We start from the raw sequence: 20435 nt of genomic DNA, 5'->3' as shown, positions 1-20435 counted from the left end.
CGCACGGAAGCAGTGACATGTCACTTCTTAGAACGCAGCGCTTCAGCAGTAGCCGAAGCGCTGCGCTCTAAAACGCCACGTGCGCACGGCCCCTGCACAATCTCCATAGACTGTGCAGGGGACGCAGGACGCATGCAGTTATGCTGCGCTACAAAGCGCAGCATAACTGCATGTATTTACGCAACGTGCGCACATAGCCTAAAACTAATCTGTAAAAGGGGTCATCACATAGAAAAAAAAATCACCAATATCCGTATCCAAGTGATAATAAATGTTTGTTCAATAAACATCTGATAGCAAATTCCTCAACTCGTGTCACAAAAAATATATCAAATACTTGCAGACCAGCAAACATCTTAAGGTTGGTCTGGTCCAGATATGACTGCAATGTTTTAAGATGTCATTTTAGAGTCAGCAGCTGCACAGAGATCAAGGAGCCAAATATCAGAGAGACCACACTAACCACAGAGAAAGCAGACAAAGGGTTCTTATAAAGACATACAGTTGAGTGGAATTGAATTCTACTCAAATTTTACAAAAATCTTCATCTCCAAAACACAGATTTTTTTTTTTTTTATAATGAACTTGTGTGTGTATTCAGCCAAATGGCAGCTGCTGGCTGAAATTCTGAACTAAGATGGGCCATCAAAAAGTAAAAAAATCCTTATAGACACCTTACCGCTGACCTCTTCGGCCCCTCCGCTACTGACTGCCACCAGTTTGATCCTTGTCGCATCTTCTGATCCCATGCTGCTCGTGAAGGAACCTTCGGGCTTCTTGCACTGATCCAGAAGTCAGAGTGTCATGGCGCCAAGGTGGGTTATGCAAACGCACATGCTGTCATGACACTGGTGATCCCGCCTATGCGCCTGCGCAGAACTATCCTGGATGCAATGACACCGGAAGCTCAGAGTGAGAGATTCTAAGAGCCCACTGCAAGTGCCAGGGACGAGAAGATGCGGTAGGGACTGGATGAATGGCGGTGAGTAACAGATGGTCTTGAGAGGTGAGCAGAGTATAAGTATAATGATTTTTTTATTTTTTTACATAAGCCACAGCATAATAAAGAACATTACATTTGCAGAAAATAACTTCTTTGCAAATCAAATTTCAAGGGAAAAATGTGCAAACAGGTAAATCCGAATTTTATCTGATCCGCTCATCTCTAGTTTGTTACCATCTCCACCTTAGAATTTGCTGCATACACAGCACTGAACAAGCTCTGTATATAAGGTTTATGGAGGACTAACCGTACTTCTTCCTATCCTAGCATTCATGTGATCACCGGATGCTCTGAAAGGAGAAGAAGATGCTGAAATGTAGAAGACCTAGATCAGCTCTAAAGTGCAAGCAGGGAGGGGAATATGCCAGCCTTGCTCACATGAGAAATACGCTATATATGTTGAAATGCCACCATCCACTCACTCCCCTAAACATCTGTCATGACCTTATTGGAAAGTCATAAAATGAAAAGAAGAGTGGCACTGCCATTCAAAGCTGATGTTTGGTGTCCTTCTGCTAACGAACAAAAAACCATATATGTGATACATAAAAGTAATTGTTATAGAACAGAGAACACATTTTAAAAATTTGTTAGCCCATCATGGTCTTAAAAGTATGTGACAACAGACATATACTGTTTTTTTTTCCATTTACTTCTTCCCATAAGATTGTCAAAAGCCAAAAAGTGAGAGCGCCAAAAACATTTCTGTGTCAGGTATTCAAATAATTTAACAAAAAGTAATCATCTAAAAAGAACATACAACTTTTGCCCCAAGTGCTGCAAAAAACCCCCAAAAAAACAAACAAAAAAAAAAAAAGACATTGGGCAAAAGTTATGTTCTATTTAGATTGTTAGTTTTCGGTACAACATTATTCGAATACCTGACTATGAAAATTTGGGGGGGAAAAAAAAAAGTGAAAAAGTGGATAATCATGAACAGAGTGGGTGGGGAATGGTCTCTTAGAACAGGTAATAAGGGAACTGTACTTACTTCTATAAAAAAAAAACAAAAAAAAAAAAACTTACCGAAAATAAAAAATATGAAACATGTATCTTATCAGAAAATTCTGCTCTTTTCTCCACTTTTGAGCCACTTCCTCCCCTTTGTTCTGTGTTCTGAACTCACCATCCACTCTAAATAAAACAGCTCAGCTATATCTTGCATGGATAAGTTGAACAGGCAATGCAGTTAGCTGTCAAGTTATGCTTCCTATTCTACTCTATGGAGAGCAAAGGTTGATCGGTAGTGAGGAGCAATGTAAGGAAACAGAGGAAGACCAGGATAGATCCTACTGAGCTTTCTAACAAGTCTTTTATCTCACCCAGGTTGTAGTCACATTTATACTGCTCTGTACCTATTGTGTAATGTCATCCATGCTTCTATAATGGCCTGTGTACTAACTAAGGAATGAAAAGCAGAAGTTACTATGTGCTGCACTGCTTACAGGAGACATCATAGCTCCTAGTCTTCTCACACCGGCTAGGGGGTAATTTAAAATGAAGAGGTACAGCCTACAAAGGGGAATATTGGCTAAAATGCTGAATGCAAGTCAGATAGTATGATTCGTCATCTACACAGAATAGCTTATTCTGATAAATAACGTGAAAGAATAGATATCCTTTAAATTGTGACCCAATGCTGTATAGATGAAAACATGTAAAAAAGGTCCATTTTTTTTGTATACACTAATAAAACTATTGCAGTATACTATAGCACGTATGTGTTATCCAGAGTGTCATGTTGGCCAACACAAACACATGAAAGGTTAAATTTAAACTCTGGTATTAAAAGGAATTGTCCTAGCTATATGCTCTTTTAGAGAAGATGGATGTCAGAGAGGAAGTGCTCCTTCTCTGGAAGAATTGACATCATCATTATTTTGTACCACATTTTTCCATGTATTGCTACTCACAATTTCCCAGGTGAGGGTGCTTAGGAGTCCAATGGGTGTAGTCATTAAATGATTGACAGCATTTCCTATAAAAGTGTGCATGCAAAGACCGCTGTCAATCAATTGGCAAGACCACTCACTGGACTCTTAGGCTATGTGCCCACGGGAGCTTGTTTGTGCGGATTTTGCCGCGGAAAACCTGCGGATTTTTCTGGATTTTCCAGATATATCCGCAGGTTTTAGCATGTACAGTCAATCCCCATGTTATCCAATGGGACATGGGGAGTGCTGTGTCCATGCTGTGGAAAGTGCGGCTGCCGACCATGCTGCGGATGTAAGCATTCGCATGTATCATTGCATGTCAATTATTCATGTGGAATTACCTGCGGATGTCCCGGCCCTCCGCTATAGAGATAAGAGGTAAGCCGCATGAATGTCCGCATGTTTCCCGCAGCTATTCCGCTGTAATCTAGCAGCTAAAAATAGCTGCGGACGCCAGTGGCCAGCTGCGGGAAACATGCGCTCGTACCTGCGGATACATCCGCAGGTACGAGCGCCCGTGGGCACATAGCCTTATCCTTCCCGAGCATAGATTTAAATAACATCGTATAAAACTATACTGAATCTCTTCACACACCTACATATGCTGTTCAGCTCCTCTTGCTCTACACCATGTTACCTACAGATCTACATGCATATTCAACATGAAAACTTTACTTTAAAGAAACATAAGTACCTGTGGATGATTAACGGATTTTGAGTATTTCTGGGAACTGGTTGCTGATAAATCTTCTGAATAACATTTGTTATCATTTAAAGGAGGTTGAATGAGGTAATTTTTGTCTTTGATGTTCACAGCTTTATCTACCGACAGGATATCCTTTACAGGCTCTCCTTGAGACATCTTTAGAAGTCGGTCATTCCATGTGACTGTAGCATCATAGGAAGAGGAGGCTCCAGTAGATCTTCTATGGTAATACCGTAATGGAAGATCCCTATTTGACATCTCATTTGCTAAATATTTCCATTCGGATGAAGATTTTATTCCTGATGGTTTCTGAGTTTGGGATTGTAGGAGAATACTGCTTGGCCTTTGATTTGCTTTTCGCTCCATATACTCAACAAGAGCATTGTGCTGAATTTGTTTTAGCTCAGTCTTTGAAAGATTTGAAGAAGAAAGTGTTCGTTCTTTGTCTGTAGACTTCATCCTATCATCACCTAATTTGGTTTGACTTGATGCCTCATTATCCCATACTGGGAAAGGGTTATGTACACCGAGATGGTCAAGTTTTTCAGGTTCAGAATAACATAACTTTCGTTGCTCCTTTGTCAGTCGTCTCCTTCCTCCAATTCGTGAGAGAAGGGACTTTTCTGGCTCCTCTTTTTTGAGATTGTTGTCAACCACAGTTTTTGGCTGGACCAATTTACCTTCATTTGAGCCAGATAATGAATATGATCGTATATGATCTATGGAAGGTCTTTTGGGAGCATTCCATTTCAGCCTTACAGGCAAACTCATTTGCAAGTCTTTTCTTTTAAAAGAGGTTTCTCTCAAGACTTTTTTCTGGGCAACCTTAAGTTGTTCCCTGTAGTCATTCATAAAACTTTCTTCTGATGAATTTAAACTATCAGCGCTCTCACATTCACTGCAGTCAATCACAGAATTATCAACAAGTTGTGAGTGACTTCTAGTTTTTGGGAGAGGTCTTTGTGGCTCAGCTACTTGCAGTGTAGTAGAGTTGCCCATTACCTGGCATGTCTTTGGTTCTTTATTTGCATCTAGAATTTTAGGCTGACTTTTAAAGTTTAGCATAACTAAAGAACTATGTCTTCCACCAGCAAGATGGTAGAGCATTGGGGTCGATGCCTTTGTAATCTTCTCACTGGTTAATTCACTTAAGGTAGAAGTTAATGGCATAGTTCCCTCTTGTTCTTGTGAAAGCAAAGGGATTGATTTTATGGTTGCATCTTTTTGGACATGTGTTTTGGAGGATTTTTGGAGATCATCACGATTCAGTGATTTTGAAGGTTGTTCAAACAACTCTTCACTGGGCCTGCTGTAAAGTGTTTGGCAGTTTTTTGTTTGCAAGTCTTCGTATTTCAAATCCCATTGTCCAACACTGTCACATTCTAGGTCCTTCATGTTCTGGAATTGTGGTCGATATTGTTCTTTGCACACTTGATAATGTGCCAGATCCTCAACTTCTTCACTGTTTGTTCCTGTATCATTATAACAATCGGTTTCTTGAACTAACTTCCAAGAACCACTCCCAACTTCATTTTTCTCTGACTCAAGTTCATTGAGTGAACGTTTTGTGCTTTTGGTGGTTATTTCGTCACTCAGGCAATCAGTAAATAAATTGGACATATTGCTGGGACTTTGTTCTTCTCTTTTCCCGTACTTCAGTTGGGTTGTCTGTAAATCTTTTTGTTCACAGTCTGTATTTAGCAAACAAGGGGAAACATTTACATTAGCATTTTGTGATTTAGGCAAATTACTGACAGAGGGCAAAAAAGTTGTACAATGAGGATAATCCTTTTTAGAAGGACTGCAGGATGTAACACATGACTGGTCCCATTCTCCATGTATAGAGTCTCTTACCCAAATGGGGCTGTGATCTCCAACGTAATGGCGACTAAATTTGTGTTCAGGAGAAGAAAGGTCACTTGTGCTTGTGGGACTTCTCTTACTCTTGTGGCTGAAATGATCTTCAAATTCCCTGTTTTTATCAGATTGTTCAAAGTGCTGAATGGTGGTGGCATAGTTATTAATTCTCATTAGAGGTCCCTGGGAGCTGTTACTTAACCTAGTAATTCTACCAGATGGAAAATTTTTAGATGAACAGTCTTCAAAACCCACATTATTTTGAAAAGGTCTTTGGTCTGCAGCACTTGGATTATAAATAGCTTTGACATAGTCCGAGTCCAGATAAGAAATCTGTTCTTCATTCAAGTGACAATTTCCATGTTGGAATTGCTGATAGTCTGTAACATAGGAACTACCGGAAAACGAACTGTAGGCAGAGTCCACTACAGTGGCCATAGTTTTTATAGGTGAGGAACTCCGAGCACAGCCATCTGACATCAGTTTATGCTGAAGATCTGAAATATCACCTGTGCTTCTTATACTCCAGTTTTCAATTGCATTTCCAAATGAAGACATCACTAAGAGAAATAAATTAAGATTTTTGTGTGGCTAAAATCTTGAAGTTTCAGTCAACACTCATTTTCTTTCATTTTCACGTTCCAATGTATTATCCTAAAGGGAAACAAAAGAAAAATGAATTACTGGAGAAAAATCAAAAGTGTTGTACATCATGTATGTTAATGGGTATTCCTAAGATCACAACCTATCTATCCACAGGATAGGTAAAAAGTGTCTGATTGCCGATGGTTCCACCACATGTGTAACTGAACTCCTTTCAAACAGGGGATCCCAGTTCACATGATCAGTGGAGGTTTGAGTGATGGGATCCCCCACAATCAGAAACAATCAAATATCCGATCTGTAGGTGATAAGTTATAATTCTAGAAACTCCCTCTAAGAAAAAGAAAAAACAGAATTATTTTTTTTAAAGGTTTTAAAACCTATACATATGTTCTGGCAAAATAACTATTTTCTCCATGTAGCAGCTGCTACAATAATGTGGCCAGATAAGATTTAAATGCAATTACCACTATATTAGCAGGTGGTATTTTTTGGGGGACACATTCCCTTTAAGTAGTTATTGTGTACAGAGGAAAAACTGCATATACCACTTGTCAGTGGAGACATCAGTCGGTAACCAAGATAAGCCCCTAATGTCCTCCTCTCAGAGACCAAAATTACAAGAAAAGAAAACATCAATTCTGCAACGATTGCCCAAAGTGCACATTACTCATCCCATGTACCAGTAAGTTAGAGCACTAAAGAGTACGAAGTTGCTTTTTATATCATACTCCTTTTAGTATGTATCACGTGCTAGATACATCATGGTAAAGATATGTGGTATGGCTAATACAGAGAGCTAGATTTATTTTTACTTTGCAGTTGTACATATAGTTCTATTTTTTTAAAAGAACAAATATGGTAATGAAACCAAATTGGACATTGGAAAAATATTGTCACCCTTGATGTGACAGGTTTAACTGAACTAGAAAAAGAAACAGTCTGATGTTATACAGGAATAGTGCCACACTGATTGTGTCTGGATTTTCAGTTTAGCCCTATTTATTAGCAGATTTTTTTTTATTTTTTTAATGAGTTTTCTAAAACATCTTCCATACTACCCCCATCCCCAGGTCAGGAGGAACATTTCTCTTCTCCAGGCTAAATAGTGATGAGGCAATATTGCATAATCCATTGTCACTATAAGGAATGAATCACTTAGGAATTGCATTATGTAGTAGAGTCCTCAATCTTGAGTAAATAGTAATGCCAATATCATTTTTATTATATGTAACAAGTCTTATTTGTATTTTAGTCTTAATTATCCTTTAAATGGTATACTGACTAGAAAGCGTTCTACCAAGTAGGAATGCGCCTTCCAATATATTCTGCATAAGAAACATTGAGCGAAGGTCGAGAGTGTCGTCCATCCACACCATCTAAATAGACTGGGATTTTCTTTCATCCTATATTGCAAATTCAAGAAAAACACACAAAAAAACATGTTTGAGAAAATGGGAACGCCGGTGGAAAGTCACAAAGGTGACAGATACGGGCTCAGTGTTTGAGCCCGCATCAAAGGCAGGGACATTACCTTTGATGTACATGTATGTCAAAGGTGGTGAAAGGGTTAAATGATTAGCCGCACCATGATGCATGAGCACATATACTTGGTTTGAACAATCATGCTGGCAGAGTCCCTTCCATTGACCAGGCACTGTATAGGGCAGAGGTCTGAAACACGCGGCCCACATGCGGCCCCTGAGGCTGCTTTTTGCGGCTCGCAGACCGCGTGATGATCACAGCTCTATGCCAGGAGCCCGCGCCGGCAGGCACAGTACAGTTGAATCATTTGGGCATGAGGAAGACAATACTACAAGGATGGGCATAGTACTACAAGGCACAAGGATAGACAATACTACAAGGATGGGGACAATACTACAAGGATGGGCACAATACTACAGGGCACAAGTATGGAGAATACTACAAGGATGGGCACAATACTACAGGGCACAAGGATAGGAGACATTACTCAGGGTACAAGAAAGGGGCACATTACTATAGGGCACAAGGATGGGAGACATTACTATAGGGGACAAGATGGGGACATTATTACAGAGGACAAGGATGGGAGACATTGCTACAGTATGGGGGACATAACTACAGGACACAAGGATGTGCATATTATACAGGACACAAGGGGGACATTACTACAAGATGTTGGCTAAGATGACTGTTTGATGCTGCTAATTGTAAAACAATATTAGAAGGGGACATAATGTAAAAAAAATATTCAAAATAAAGCATGACTTTTTTGTCATTAAAAACGAGATTATATATTATATATATATATATATAAAATTATTATTATTTATTATTATAGCGCCATCAATTCCATGGCGCTTTACATGTGAAAGGGGTATACATAATAGGGCAAGTACAATAATCATAAACAATACAAGACACAAACAGGTACAGGAGGATAGAGGTCCCTGCCCACGAAGGCTCACAGTCTACAAGGGATAGGTGAGGATTCAGTAGGTGAGGCATCAGACATATATATTATATATAATCTTTAACTAAACAAAAAAGTGCAGGTTTGTTATAATCAAGCAAAAACAAATGTTCAAAATAGTGATCCAAAAGGTGTATAGAAAAAAAACATGGAATCATTAAAAATGTCACTTTGTCCTGCAAGGAATGCGGCCCTCCTCAATTTTTTTTTTCTATGTGCGGCCTATTCCCCCAGCTGAGTTTGAGACCCCTGGTATAGGGCATAACTTCCCATGTGATGGAGTTATGGCGATATAACATGCTATTTTTCCTCACAGATAACAGCTGATTTCTGGGAGTTCCAAAAGGACCTAGGGTGAGTTTTTGTTAAGAGACTCTTCTAATAAGAAAGACTTGTCTAAAGCAGTTAATCCCTCATGAACAGATATTAAACTGCAACCTTCTTTATCAATCATATACACTCGTTTGTGGCTTTGTATGTTTCATAATGAGGATGAAGAAACGAGAAAAAGACTGCAAATGGTCTGAGAAGGCCAGACAAAAGACTGTAGTAAAACAAAACTATTCCTAGCATGCCCATATTGCAGTATTTCAATCATAGTCTGGATAATTTAGCTTTTTGCTTTTGTTGTACTGACCAACATTGACAGAGTATTAATGATCTTCCACACACAGGGAAAATAAATCCTTGTAAAAAAGTGTCTAAGTCACGCTTTTACCGCGATTTGGTGCGTTTTTGTTCACTGCGTTTTATGCGTTTTTTTGGTTTTTTTTATCAGTGAACAATACCATTAAATATTGGTGAAGAAGAAAACAAAAAAGATCTGATGTCATTTCCTTCTTCAATCTGTTCTCTTTCATTCTCCACTAGTGTATGCAGAAGAACAGACAGCAGCAGAACTACAAGGCTCAGCATGCTCCATCCAGGACTGTATGCTGGAGGGAGAGGCAGAGGGAGCAGAACTACATGGCTCATCATACTCCATCCACTAGTGTATGCAGGAGAGCAGACAGCAATTGCAGAACTACAAGGCTCAGAATACTCCATCCAGGACTGCATGCAGGAGTTTATTGCCCAAAAAAAATTGACGTAGGCTTCGCAAATTTTTGTATGCTAGCCAGGAACAACAGGCAGGAACAGCTGCCCCCAACCCCCAGCTGCCTGTTTGTACCCGGCTGGGAACTAAGGCCCTGTGTGCACTGGAAAACAGAATTTTCTTAAGAAAATTCCGTAGGGTCTGAAAGATTACCACATCCATGGTAAAAAACCGCGGCAAACCGCACCCGAAAACCGCATGTGGTTTGCGGCGGTTTTACCGCGGTATTGTTCGCGGTATTGCCGCGTGCGGGTTGGTACATGTGTTTAATGCATTCAATACAATAAAGCACATTGAAAAAACAAAAAAGAAAAAAAAAAAGTAATTTCCTTCTGAGATAGATAGACAGATAGAAGGATGGAGAGATAGATAGAGTCCCTGTGAGCACACGCTGCATTTCTCCCGAGCGGTAACGTGTTGTTCACATTACCGGCCGTGGGAAATGACCTGTGGTTACCTCTGCTGTCTCGTTGCGAGACTGCGTTCAGCGCTGTGTGTCAGTCGGGGCTGGATGCAAGGATCGCAGGACGTGGATTACGCCGGAGATGTGTGTTTGGGAGGGGTAAATAAAGGGGTGAAACAGGGGCTTTTTGTCTTTTATTTAAAATAAAGGATTTTTCGGTGTGTGTACTTATTCACTTTACTTATGGGTTGATCATGTCAGCTGTCACATAGATGCTGCCATGATTAAGCCTGGACTTAGTGGTGGCGATCCGCCGCCATTAACTCCTTATATTACCCTGATTGCCACCGCATCACGGCAACAGGAAGAGCCAGGGACATTCCAGGACTGCCGCATAATGCTGCGGCAGGGGGCGGACATTAACCCTGGCCCTCGCCCTCCCCAGCCTGAGCATACCGGGCCGCCGCTGTGTGCTTACCTCGGCTGGAAGGTAAAAATACAGCGGAGCCCACGTGTTTTTTTTTTCTATATGTTCGTTTGATTTCTATGTGTATTCTATATGTCTGTGTGTGAGTGTGATCTGTATGTGTTTACTCTGCTCCGCTTCCTCTTCCTGTCATAATGCCATCACTTCCCTGCAAAATGCAGGGCAGCGATGAACATTATGTCCCGAAACCGCGAAATACCGGAGGGAATAATGCAGGAAAATGCAATGAACCGCACATAATTTGCTGCCTGCGTTGTTACATTGCAGTCAATGGAGTGAAATGCCGCAGCAACGTGTGGAAAAGAAGTGACATGCAATTGTTTTTGCTGCGGGAATCCCGAAACAAAACATGCAGCTCTCAAAATCCGCATAATGTGCACAGCATTTTTTTTTCCCATAGGTTTTGCTGGTGAATCACTGCAGAGATGTTATGAACATAACATGCAGCGAAACATGAAGCAAAACCGCAGGAAATCCGCAGCAAAAACCGGCAAGTGTGCACAGGGCCTAAAAATATAGGAAAGCCCTTTTTTTAATTATTTCATGAATTTTATGAAACAATTAAGAAAAAAAACTCCAAAAAAACGGTGTGGGTTTCGCCCAATTTTTGTGTCCAGCCAGGTACAACTAGGCAGCTAGGGATTGGAATCCGCAGAGCAGGGTGCCCAAGCTTTTTAGCCATAGAAACGCAGCTATATGTGCAATTTGCGTTTTCCATTGAATTTTTGAACATCTCATTGAACTCAATGGGTGAAAAACGCAGTGAAAAATGAAGGAAAAATTGACATGCTGCGTTTTTGTGGGCACCACAAAAATGCAGCTAAAAAAACGCTGTGTGCAGACCACAAAAATGAAAACTCAGACTTTGCTGGTGAAGCAAAGTCATGCAGTTTTCTGAACAAAAACGGACCCGAAAAACAAGCAAAAACGCGGTAAAAACCGCCTAATGCACACACAGCCTTAGTCTACTCCAAGACAGTTAAGATTCCTCTTATTCTTTCGGCACAATGTGTATGAACTACAATCCTGTGCCAAAACGGAGAATTTCTTAGTGTTTCCTCCCAGACTCTGTTTATAAAATGATGGCATTGTTATCCTAATCTGCTTAATGATTTGGTAAACCTGCAAATATCCATCACTCAAAAATGTCAAAAATGCACTGGCTGTGTCATTGGTCACAGATCAGATCCAGGGCCATTCATACATTCCAGGCCAGTCCTTAACGTTTGTGGGAAAATGCATTTCTACCAGGAAATAAACAGCAACCTCATTTATTGGCTTTAGAATGCATGGCGTTATTTCATCAGCCTTTTATATAAACGAGTAGTTCAGAGGTTCACCTGGTCAGTCTCTTCAAATGTCTGCTCTAGGTTCAATGGATGGCAATGGAGTACAACCCATAAAAGTTATTCAGAAATGACTCAAACTGTAAATGCGCTAAGCTAAATGTAATGCAGTAATTCCTGTATAAGGAGCCCCCCAAGTATTGAGGCATTTACTCTACAGACTTTTCAGTAGGCGACAACATTTTAGTGTAAAGTCATTTTTTTCAGTTTGTCTATAATATTCTAATTTTGTGAGATAATGACTTTTGGGTTTTCATTGGCTGTAAGCCATAATCATCAACATTAACAGAAATAAGCATGTGAAATAGATCCCTCTGCGTGTAATGCCTCTATATAATATATAGAAATAGATCACTGTGTGTAATGCCTCTATCTAATATATAAAAGGTAGGTGTGTGTGTGTGTGTGTGTGTGTGTGTGTTTGTGTGCGCGCGCGTGTGTGTCCGGGATTGGCATCCACACTGTCACAGCTACAAAATTTTGTACACTCACACTTCTGGACCCCGAGAGCGTCATAGGCTATGTTTTGAGGGGAAATTTTAACCCTGCGCTTTACAGTTATTCGCCAAAAAACATGCCTCCATTAAAGCGAATGGAGCTGGGAGCCACAGTGCAGCCAGAACTTCAGAAGAATGCGCAGCCACGCCCTTATATGGAATGGTGGCATGTCACAATGCAGCCAGGAAAAGAGACAGGCACAGACACAGACAGGGTAAGAAACAGACATAGACAGGGTAAGAGACAAGACACAAAGAGACAGACACAAACAAAGAGACAGACTGACAGGGAAAGAGACAGACAGGGAAAGAGATGGAAAGAGAGAGACAGGTTAAGAGACAGACAAACACAGACAAAGAGACAGACACAGGAAAACAGACAGAGAGGGAAAGAGACAGACAGAGAAAGAGAGGGAAAGAGACAGACAGGGAAAGTGACAGAGATAGACAAGGAAAGAGATAGCTAGACAGACAGACAGGGAAAGAGACAGACAAAGATAGAGAGAGAGACAGAGAGATATATACAGAGGGGGAGACAGACAGAGAATGGGAGAGAAACAGAGAGACAGTTACTATCCAGGGCGTTAATACATTCTATTTATACATTCTATCCCGGGAATGTTAATACATTCTATTTTGTTAACAGCAGTTATTAACCCGGGCGAAGCCGGGTAGTACAGCTAGTATAATATATAGAAATAGATCCCTCTGTGGGTAATGACTATATAATATATAGATCCCTCTGTGTGTAATGACTCAATATAATATATAGAAATAGATCCCTCTGTGTGTAATGACTATATAATATATAGAAATAGGTCACTGTGTGTAATGCCTCTATATAATATATAGAAATAGATCACTGTGTGTAATGCCTCTATATAATATATAGAAATAGATCCCTCTGTGTGTAATGCCTCTATATAATATATAGAAATAGATCCCTCTGTGTGTAATGACTATATAATATATAGATCTAGATCCCTCTGTGTGTAATGACTATATAATATATAGAAATAGATCCCTCTGTGTGCAATGACTCTATATAATATATAGAAATAGATCCCTCTGTGTGTAATGCCTCTATATAATATATAGGAATAGATCCCTCTGTGTGCAATGACTATATAATACATAGAAATAGATTACTGTGTATAATGCCTCTATATAATATATAGAAATAGATCCCTCTGTGTGTAATGCCTCTATATAATATATAGGAATAGATCCCTCTGTGTGTAATGCCTCTATATAATATATAGAAATAGATCACTCTGTGTGTAAGGCTATGTGCACACGTTGCTTTTTTTTCAGCGCGGAAAAAAACGCACCCTCTGGCAGAAGGGAGAATTGTAAACAATGCTTTTCGAGAAAAACGCATCGAAAACGCATGCGTTTTTCATGCGTTTTTATGCATTTTTCATGCGTTTTTTAGGTGCGTTTTTCAGACTTGTCAGTGTTAATAAAGTTGGTTGAACACAGACCTTTGGAAAAAAAAACCTGTGATGTCATTTCCTTCTTCTCCACATTCTGTTTGATTAAATGGGAGGGCTTGGAATGGAAGGAGCACCATTTGAATTTTGGAAAAGTTGAAATAAACTTCGCGCACCATGTCACATTAGCAGGGCCCCTTGGGGACCTATACGTCAGAAAACCCCCACAAGTGACCCCATTTTGGAATCTGCAACCCTTAAGGATTTTATTCAGGAGTATATTAAGCATTTTGAATCCACAGCTACTTCACCCAAAATGTTGCTGTAGCAACAATATTCTCACTTTTAGGCTATGTGGCCGTGATCCAGCGACACGGCGTCTAGTACACAATGTCAGCCTTCCTGCAGAGATGTGAGTGTTGTCCACGGGAGAACGCAGCTGGCCATGCCCACGATTTGGGTTCAGGCTGCTGTGGACTTTAGCTCTATTCTACCTGCAGAGAGCACTCTCGTCTCCACGGCATAAATTGACATGCTGAGGCTCGGGAAGCCACGCCACCGGTCAGTTTATGCTGCGGAGAAAAGAAGCGCAGTGGGCATGGGATCTCCAAAAATCCTTCCACTGTGCTTCTACTGCACAACGCAGCGTTATGGACGCAGGGAAAACACTCAGCGCCCAAACCACTGCAAAACCTGATTGTGGGCACACAGCCAAAAAAGCGTCAATGGATGAATGGATCTCAAATATATATAACGTCCCACCCCCGCCTGCATATTCTAAGCTGGCACCTTTAGTACCTTTCATGTGGCACTAAAGGGTGCCTAGCTTAGTATTTATCCAAAAAAAAAAAAACAAACAATGAAAAAAATGGCGTGGGGTCCCCCCTATTTTTGATAGCCAGTCAGGGTAAAGGAGACAGCTGTAGCCTGCAAACCACAGCTGGCAGCTTCCTCTTGTCTGGTGATCAATTTGGAGGGCCCCCCAGGCTTTTTTTTTTATTTATAAATAAAAATTAAAAAAAAAAAAAAAATAAAGTGGGGTCCCCCCAAATTAGATCACCAGCCAAGGTGAAGCTGACAGCTGGGGTATGGTATTCTCAGGATGGGAAGAGCCATGGTTATTGGACTCTTCCAAACCTAAAAATAGCAGGCTGCAGCCGCCCCAGAAGTGGCGCATCCATTAGATGCACCAATCCTGGCGCTTCGCCCAAACTCATCCCACGCCCTGGTGCGTTGGCAAACGGGGTAATAAATGGGGTTGATACCAGATGTGTAATGTCACCTGGCATCAAGCCCAGCAATTAGTGATGTCACGGCGTCGATCAGATACCAGACATAACTAATTGACAGTAAACAAAAGCAAAAAAAAATGACAAAAAATTTTTTATTAGAAAAAAAACACTCCCCAAATCATTCCCTCGTTCACCAATTTAATCAAAAAATTTGAAAAAAATGGGTCCGCAGAAATCCATTTGGACGTCCCACGTCGGCTCTGGACCTTCTAGAATATGGGGGCACGTTCAGGGAACGCATCCCCCATTTTCTAGGAGGGCAGACCCTCCATTTGAGGAGAGTGGGTGCCAAAAATCTGCACCCACTCTCCCCGGGTCACAGCTGCACAGTGCGAGCAGCAGCAGCCAGCGCAGCTCACACTGAACACAGGAAGCTGTCAGCTGCTCTACTCATGTGACCGCACTGACCGGCGTCTGCTGTGAAAGAGGAGGGGGCCGCGGGGGATCAGCGCTGTGACCGGACAGGTAAGGGGGAATACCGGGGGGAATAGGGGCCTGGCAGGGCCTGGGGGGCATTTTTCTGTCGCATGTCTCAAGGCACATGCGACAGAAATCATAGGCGTAGGTTGCGGCCGGTGCGCTACTGTCCGCGCGGCCATGTTGGATTTTCGGGAGGGGGGGGGTCGGGGCGGGCACTTTGGCGACACTGGGGGCTTTCCAGGACTTTGCCAGGAAGTGAGGTCAACAGGAAACCTCTTGACCTCACTTCCAGGTAAATGCCTGCGTTTTGGCATGCCGACAAAGCCCGCGGACCGCAACAAAAAAGCAGCTCGCTGCGGTGTAGCTGCGTTCTGACCCACATCATTGATTCAATGGGGGGAGAGAACGCAGTCACACCGCACAAAAGAAGTGACATGCTGCTTTTCTTTCCGCACCGATTTTTGGCATCCAAAACGCTGCGTTTAGAAACGCAGCGTGTGCACTGATTTTTCGGCTTTCTCATACTTTGCTGGGGAAGCTGAACGCATGCAATTTGCCACTGAAACGCTGCAGTTCTAAACGCAGCGTTTCCGCGGTAAAAAACGCAACGTGTGCACACAGCCTAATGACTATATAATGTATGCGTTTCCCTTTTTGTATTGAATTACTGAAAAAAATTAACTTTTTAAGGCTATTCTAATTTATTGAGCTGCACTTGTATTTGGGGATATTTGTGACATTTGATGGCTTCTTATTGCACTTTTTTGTGAAGGTGCATAAACCAAAAACTCACAATTATAGCATTTTGATATATTTGCTCTATACAATTTTCTACAGGTTAGGTTGCTTAATTTTATGTTTTTATAGATCAGACTTTTCTAAAGACATTGTTACCAAATGTGTGTAGCTTTGTTTACGTATCTTTAATGGCAACTGTTGAAAAGGGGGCGATTCGAGTTTGTAAATATTTTTTTTAGACCTTTTTTTCTTTCTTTTTTTACTTTGTTAGTCAACTTAGGGGACTCGAACTTGCAATTTTCTGATCACTTCAATTATATACAACGATACCACAGCATTGCTGTATATAGTGAAACTCACTGTCTTCTTTGACACTCAGCCACATGCTGAATGTTACAGAAGCAATCATTTGATAGGCACAGGAGTGGTCAGCCGGCCTGGTTTTCATAGCAACCTATCGATGCATTACTATCGCATTGCAGGGTAACTCATGGCACTTGAGCCATTCAGCAATATTTCTTTCACACTTGCACCAACCTGGTTGTCCATTGGATTCTGCACCTCCTCAAATATTGTGATCTTGCCTCCATGGAATTTCGCCTTTTCTTTGCTTCTTTTCAACCTCAGTCTTCACATTACATTTTACTTTATACTCTGCTGCATGTTCAGATGCAATATGGCATTGATAGCACAGAGGCTAGTAGTAGCACTGTTATCTTCCCCTGTTTATTCTCCTCAATTAGCTAATATTAGAAATATACCCTGTCAGGAGATCGAACTGTTGTCTTCCTATATTTAATGCCTGGCAGGAGCTGTGCAGTTGTCGCACGCGGGGGACAGACCACAACAGGGGGGCCGCTCGAGGCGCTCGGATCCGGGCGGTTGCTGTGGATCGAGTGGCAGCCGGATCCGGGGCTCGCGCAGCCGTCCGTCGCCCACGACTGAAAAGGGGTTATTTACAGAGGAGAGTCTTTGTCACTGACGCTACCCGTGGGTTGCGGTGAGGGATGGTGACACCGCCACTGTCTCGTAGGTGGGTGCCCGGGGCTGATGGAGCAGGGCAGCAAGGTGGAATCCCCTCCACGGGTATGGGAGATGTAGTCCCGGGGCCCAGGGAACGGTGAGGGATTACAGGGAGCAGGAAACTCACAGTTCAGTTGTCGTGGTGCTGGATGAGCTGCTGATTTGGAGGGTCAGTAACCACACAGAGTCCATGTTGTAAACTAAGGCCGAATGCTGGGAGCCTCTGGAGGGGTGTTCTGGATCCCGCATGCAGATATACAGCCAGGGGCCCTTTTTCCTGCACTTTGTCTGTCTCTCTTGTCTGGACTAGTCCGCTTGTAACGGCCCCCAGACCGGATCCCCTCTCTCGGGACCGGTGGGCTACAACCCTGACCCGGTCTACCTCAGGTTCCCCGCGACCGAATCTCCATCGCCTGTGGCCCTCACTGCCACCTAGTCAGTGTTGCTAGTCCAGTTGTCCAGTGGTCCGGGGCTCCAACCCCGACTACCACCCTCTCCAGGGAGCTCCAACTCCCTCCCGTCAGCTCTCCACTCCTCTCTCTTCCTCTCGCTCACACAGACTGCTCTGCTCTGCCCCTCCACCATCCTGTCTTGTTCCCTCCCATTGTCATGGGGGGTTGACTAGGGCCTGATTGGCTGGTGTATACCTGTGTGGGGACTGTGTTGGTGCCAAAGAGGAAAATGGCCTGCATTTTGGTGGATTTGTGCAGGCTCCGTGACAACCTGGTTTTGCCAGGGCGTCACAAAGTCATCATCAGTAATTGTAACATACATTTTTATCATCCTATGGAGTGGAGAGTGGTACAGTCTATGCACTTTCATTATACAGGCAGTCCTTGTGACTAAAATGGTTACCTCCTTCAGAGAGCATAAAGCCATGTAATTCCTAGGGGGGTCACTATAAGATAACTGTATGAGTAGATAGCCAAAATTCCCAAGACTTACATAGTATAATGGTTGTCTTTGCTAAAAATTCTCATCCGGTTTTCATGGTTTTATGTTTATTCCCACAATTTCTTTAAACCAACTGGCAGCGAGAAGAGGGAGTGCGTGTGTAAACGGGAACACTACAGGACTCTATATGACTTCTTACTGCTTTTGTCGAGGGAGAAATTAAAGGAATGTATTTGTTTTTCAATAAAGATTAACAAGTGCATTGTATTGTTTCTGGTAAATACTGACTTAAGGAGAAGTAAACACCAGGATCTTCGTAAAACAAGCATTGCTATTCATGATAAAGTAGCACTGACTGGATCCGGATGGCTTTTATTATTAGTTCAGATGATGCCCATGATAATCAGCCAACATCCCCCAAACAATCTTGTCAGCTCACCTCCAATAGATCTAGTACACAGTGGTCCGTTCTAGTCAAAAACTGTTTCTATCTACACTCGTAGACCTTGGGCCCTGTGCGCACTTGCCGGTTTTTGCCGCGGATTTCCTGTGGATTTGCTGCATGTTTCGCTGCAGAAAATGTTCATAACATCTCTGCAGTGAATCACCAGCAAATCCTATGGAAAAAAAAAAATCCTGTGCGCACTAAGCGGAATTTGACAGCTGCATGTCATCCCGCAGCAAAAACAATTGCATGTCATTTCTTTTCCGCACATCGCTGCGGGATTTCACTCCATTGACTGGAATGTAATCGTAAAATCCAGCAGGGAATAACGCAGGCAGCAAATTCTGTGCGGTTCATTGCGTTTTCCTGCGTTAGTCCCTCCGGTATTTCGCGGTTTACCTGCGGTAATGTACATCGCTACCTGCGGTTTGCAGGGAAGTGATGTCATTATGGCAGGAAGAGGAAGCGGAGCAGAGTAAACACACACATCACAGACACAGACAGACATAGCACACACAGATCGCACTAACACAGACACATAGAATACACATAGAAAGCAAACGGACATATATATAAAAAAAAAAAACACGTGGGCTCCGCCGTATTTTTAGCGTCCAGCCGAGGTAAGCACACAGCGGCGGCCCGGTATTCTCAGGCTGGGGAGGGCGAGGGGCATGGTTAATGTCCCCCGCCTCCCTCCTCCCTCCCGCAGCCGAGAACATCAGCCGCAGCTGTCCCGGGACTGTCGCATCCATTATGCAACAGTACCGGAGTGTCCCCGGCTCTTCCTGCTGCCATGATGCTGTGGCAGTCAGGGTAATATAAGGAGTTAATGGCGGCGGATCGCCGCCACTAAGTCCAGGCTTGATCATGGCAGCATCTATGAGACAGCTGACATGATCAACCCCGTAAGTAAAGTGAAAAAACACACACACCGAAAAATCCTTTATTTTAAATAAAACACAAAAAAGCTCCTGGTTCACCTGTTTATTAACCCCCCCGAAACACACAGCTCCGGCGTAATCCACGTCCTGCAATGCTTGCATCCAGCCGCGACTGACACACAGCTGAATGCAGCCTCACAGAGCTAATTACCGGTCATTTCCCACGGCCGGTAATGTGAACACACTACCGACCATAAGAAATGCAGCGTGTGCTCACAGGGACTCTGTCTGTCTATCTATCCCTCTATCTAACTATCTAGCTATCTTTCTATCTATTCTTCTATCTATTTATCTATCTGCTATCTAGGAAAAGGCTTTTTTTTTTCTTCTTTCAATGTGCTTTATTGCATTGAATGCATTAAAGCACATGTACCAACCCGCACGCGGCAAAACCGCGAACAATACCGCGGTAAAACTGCAGCAAACCGTTTTTTGGGTATAGTTTGCTGCGGTTTTTTACCGCGGGTGCGGTAATCTTTCAATGCCTGCGGAATTTTCTTGAGAAATTTCCATTTCCAGTGCGCACTGTAGCGCCTGGTCCCACCAGACCCTGTGGGGGGCGCGCTCCCTCACATGTGCCCAGTCCAAGCATGGCTCCCACTAGCACTCCCAGTCATAGCCCCAGGCAGCGACGGCCTTCCTCTTACCGGTCCCATGGCTCTGCAGGCGCTGCTCCTGCTCCCAGGCATGCTGCAGCCTCTTCCTGTCTCCCTTCCTTACACAGAGCTGCAGTAAGTGACTCTAGGCTGCGCGCGAGGCCACGCCCCCTTTCTTAAAGCGGTATGCCCCATTTTCTGGAAGTGACCTCAGAGGTCACCTGTTACCTAATGGGTATTTAGGTTCACCTCCCCCAGCAGCA

General features: G+C 42.7%; 1 protein-coding gene across 1 annotated transcript in view; it reads right to left on the bottom strand.

Moving 5' to 3' along the window:
- The window catches only part of SHROOM1 (shroom family member 1), a 108239-nt gene that overhangs the window by 34211 nt on the left and 53593 nt on the right, over window positions 1-20435 (bottom strand). Inside the window, exon 2 of the mRNA XM_075342332.1 lies at window positions 3632-6154. Coding sequence (XP_075198447.1) covers window positions 3632-6058 — 2427 coding nt within the window. The 5' untranslated portion in view covers window positions 6059-6154. The remainder of the gene's footprint in view (window positions 1-3631; window positions 6155-20435) is intronic.

The sequence above is a fragment of the Anomaloglossus baeobatrachus genome, chromosome 4, assembly GCF_048569485.1.
Source record: "Anomaloglossus baeobatrachus isolate aAnoBae1 chromosome 4, aAnoBae1.hap1, whole genome shotgun sequence".
Lineage (NCBI taxonomy): Eukaryota > Metazoa > Chordata > Amphibia > Anura > Aromobatidae > Anomaloglossus > Anomaloglossus baeobatrachus.
The sequence above is the reverse complement of the archived record's forward strand: the minus strand, read 5'-3'. Positions and strand labels throughout refer to the sequence as shown.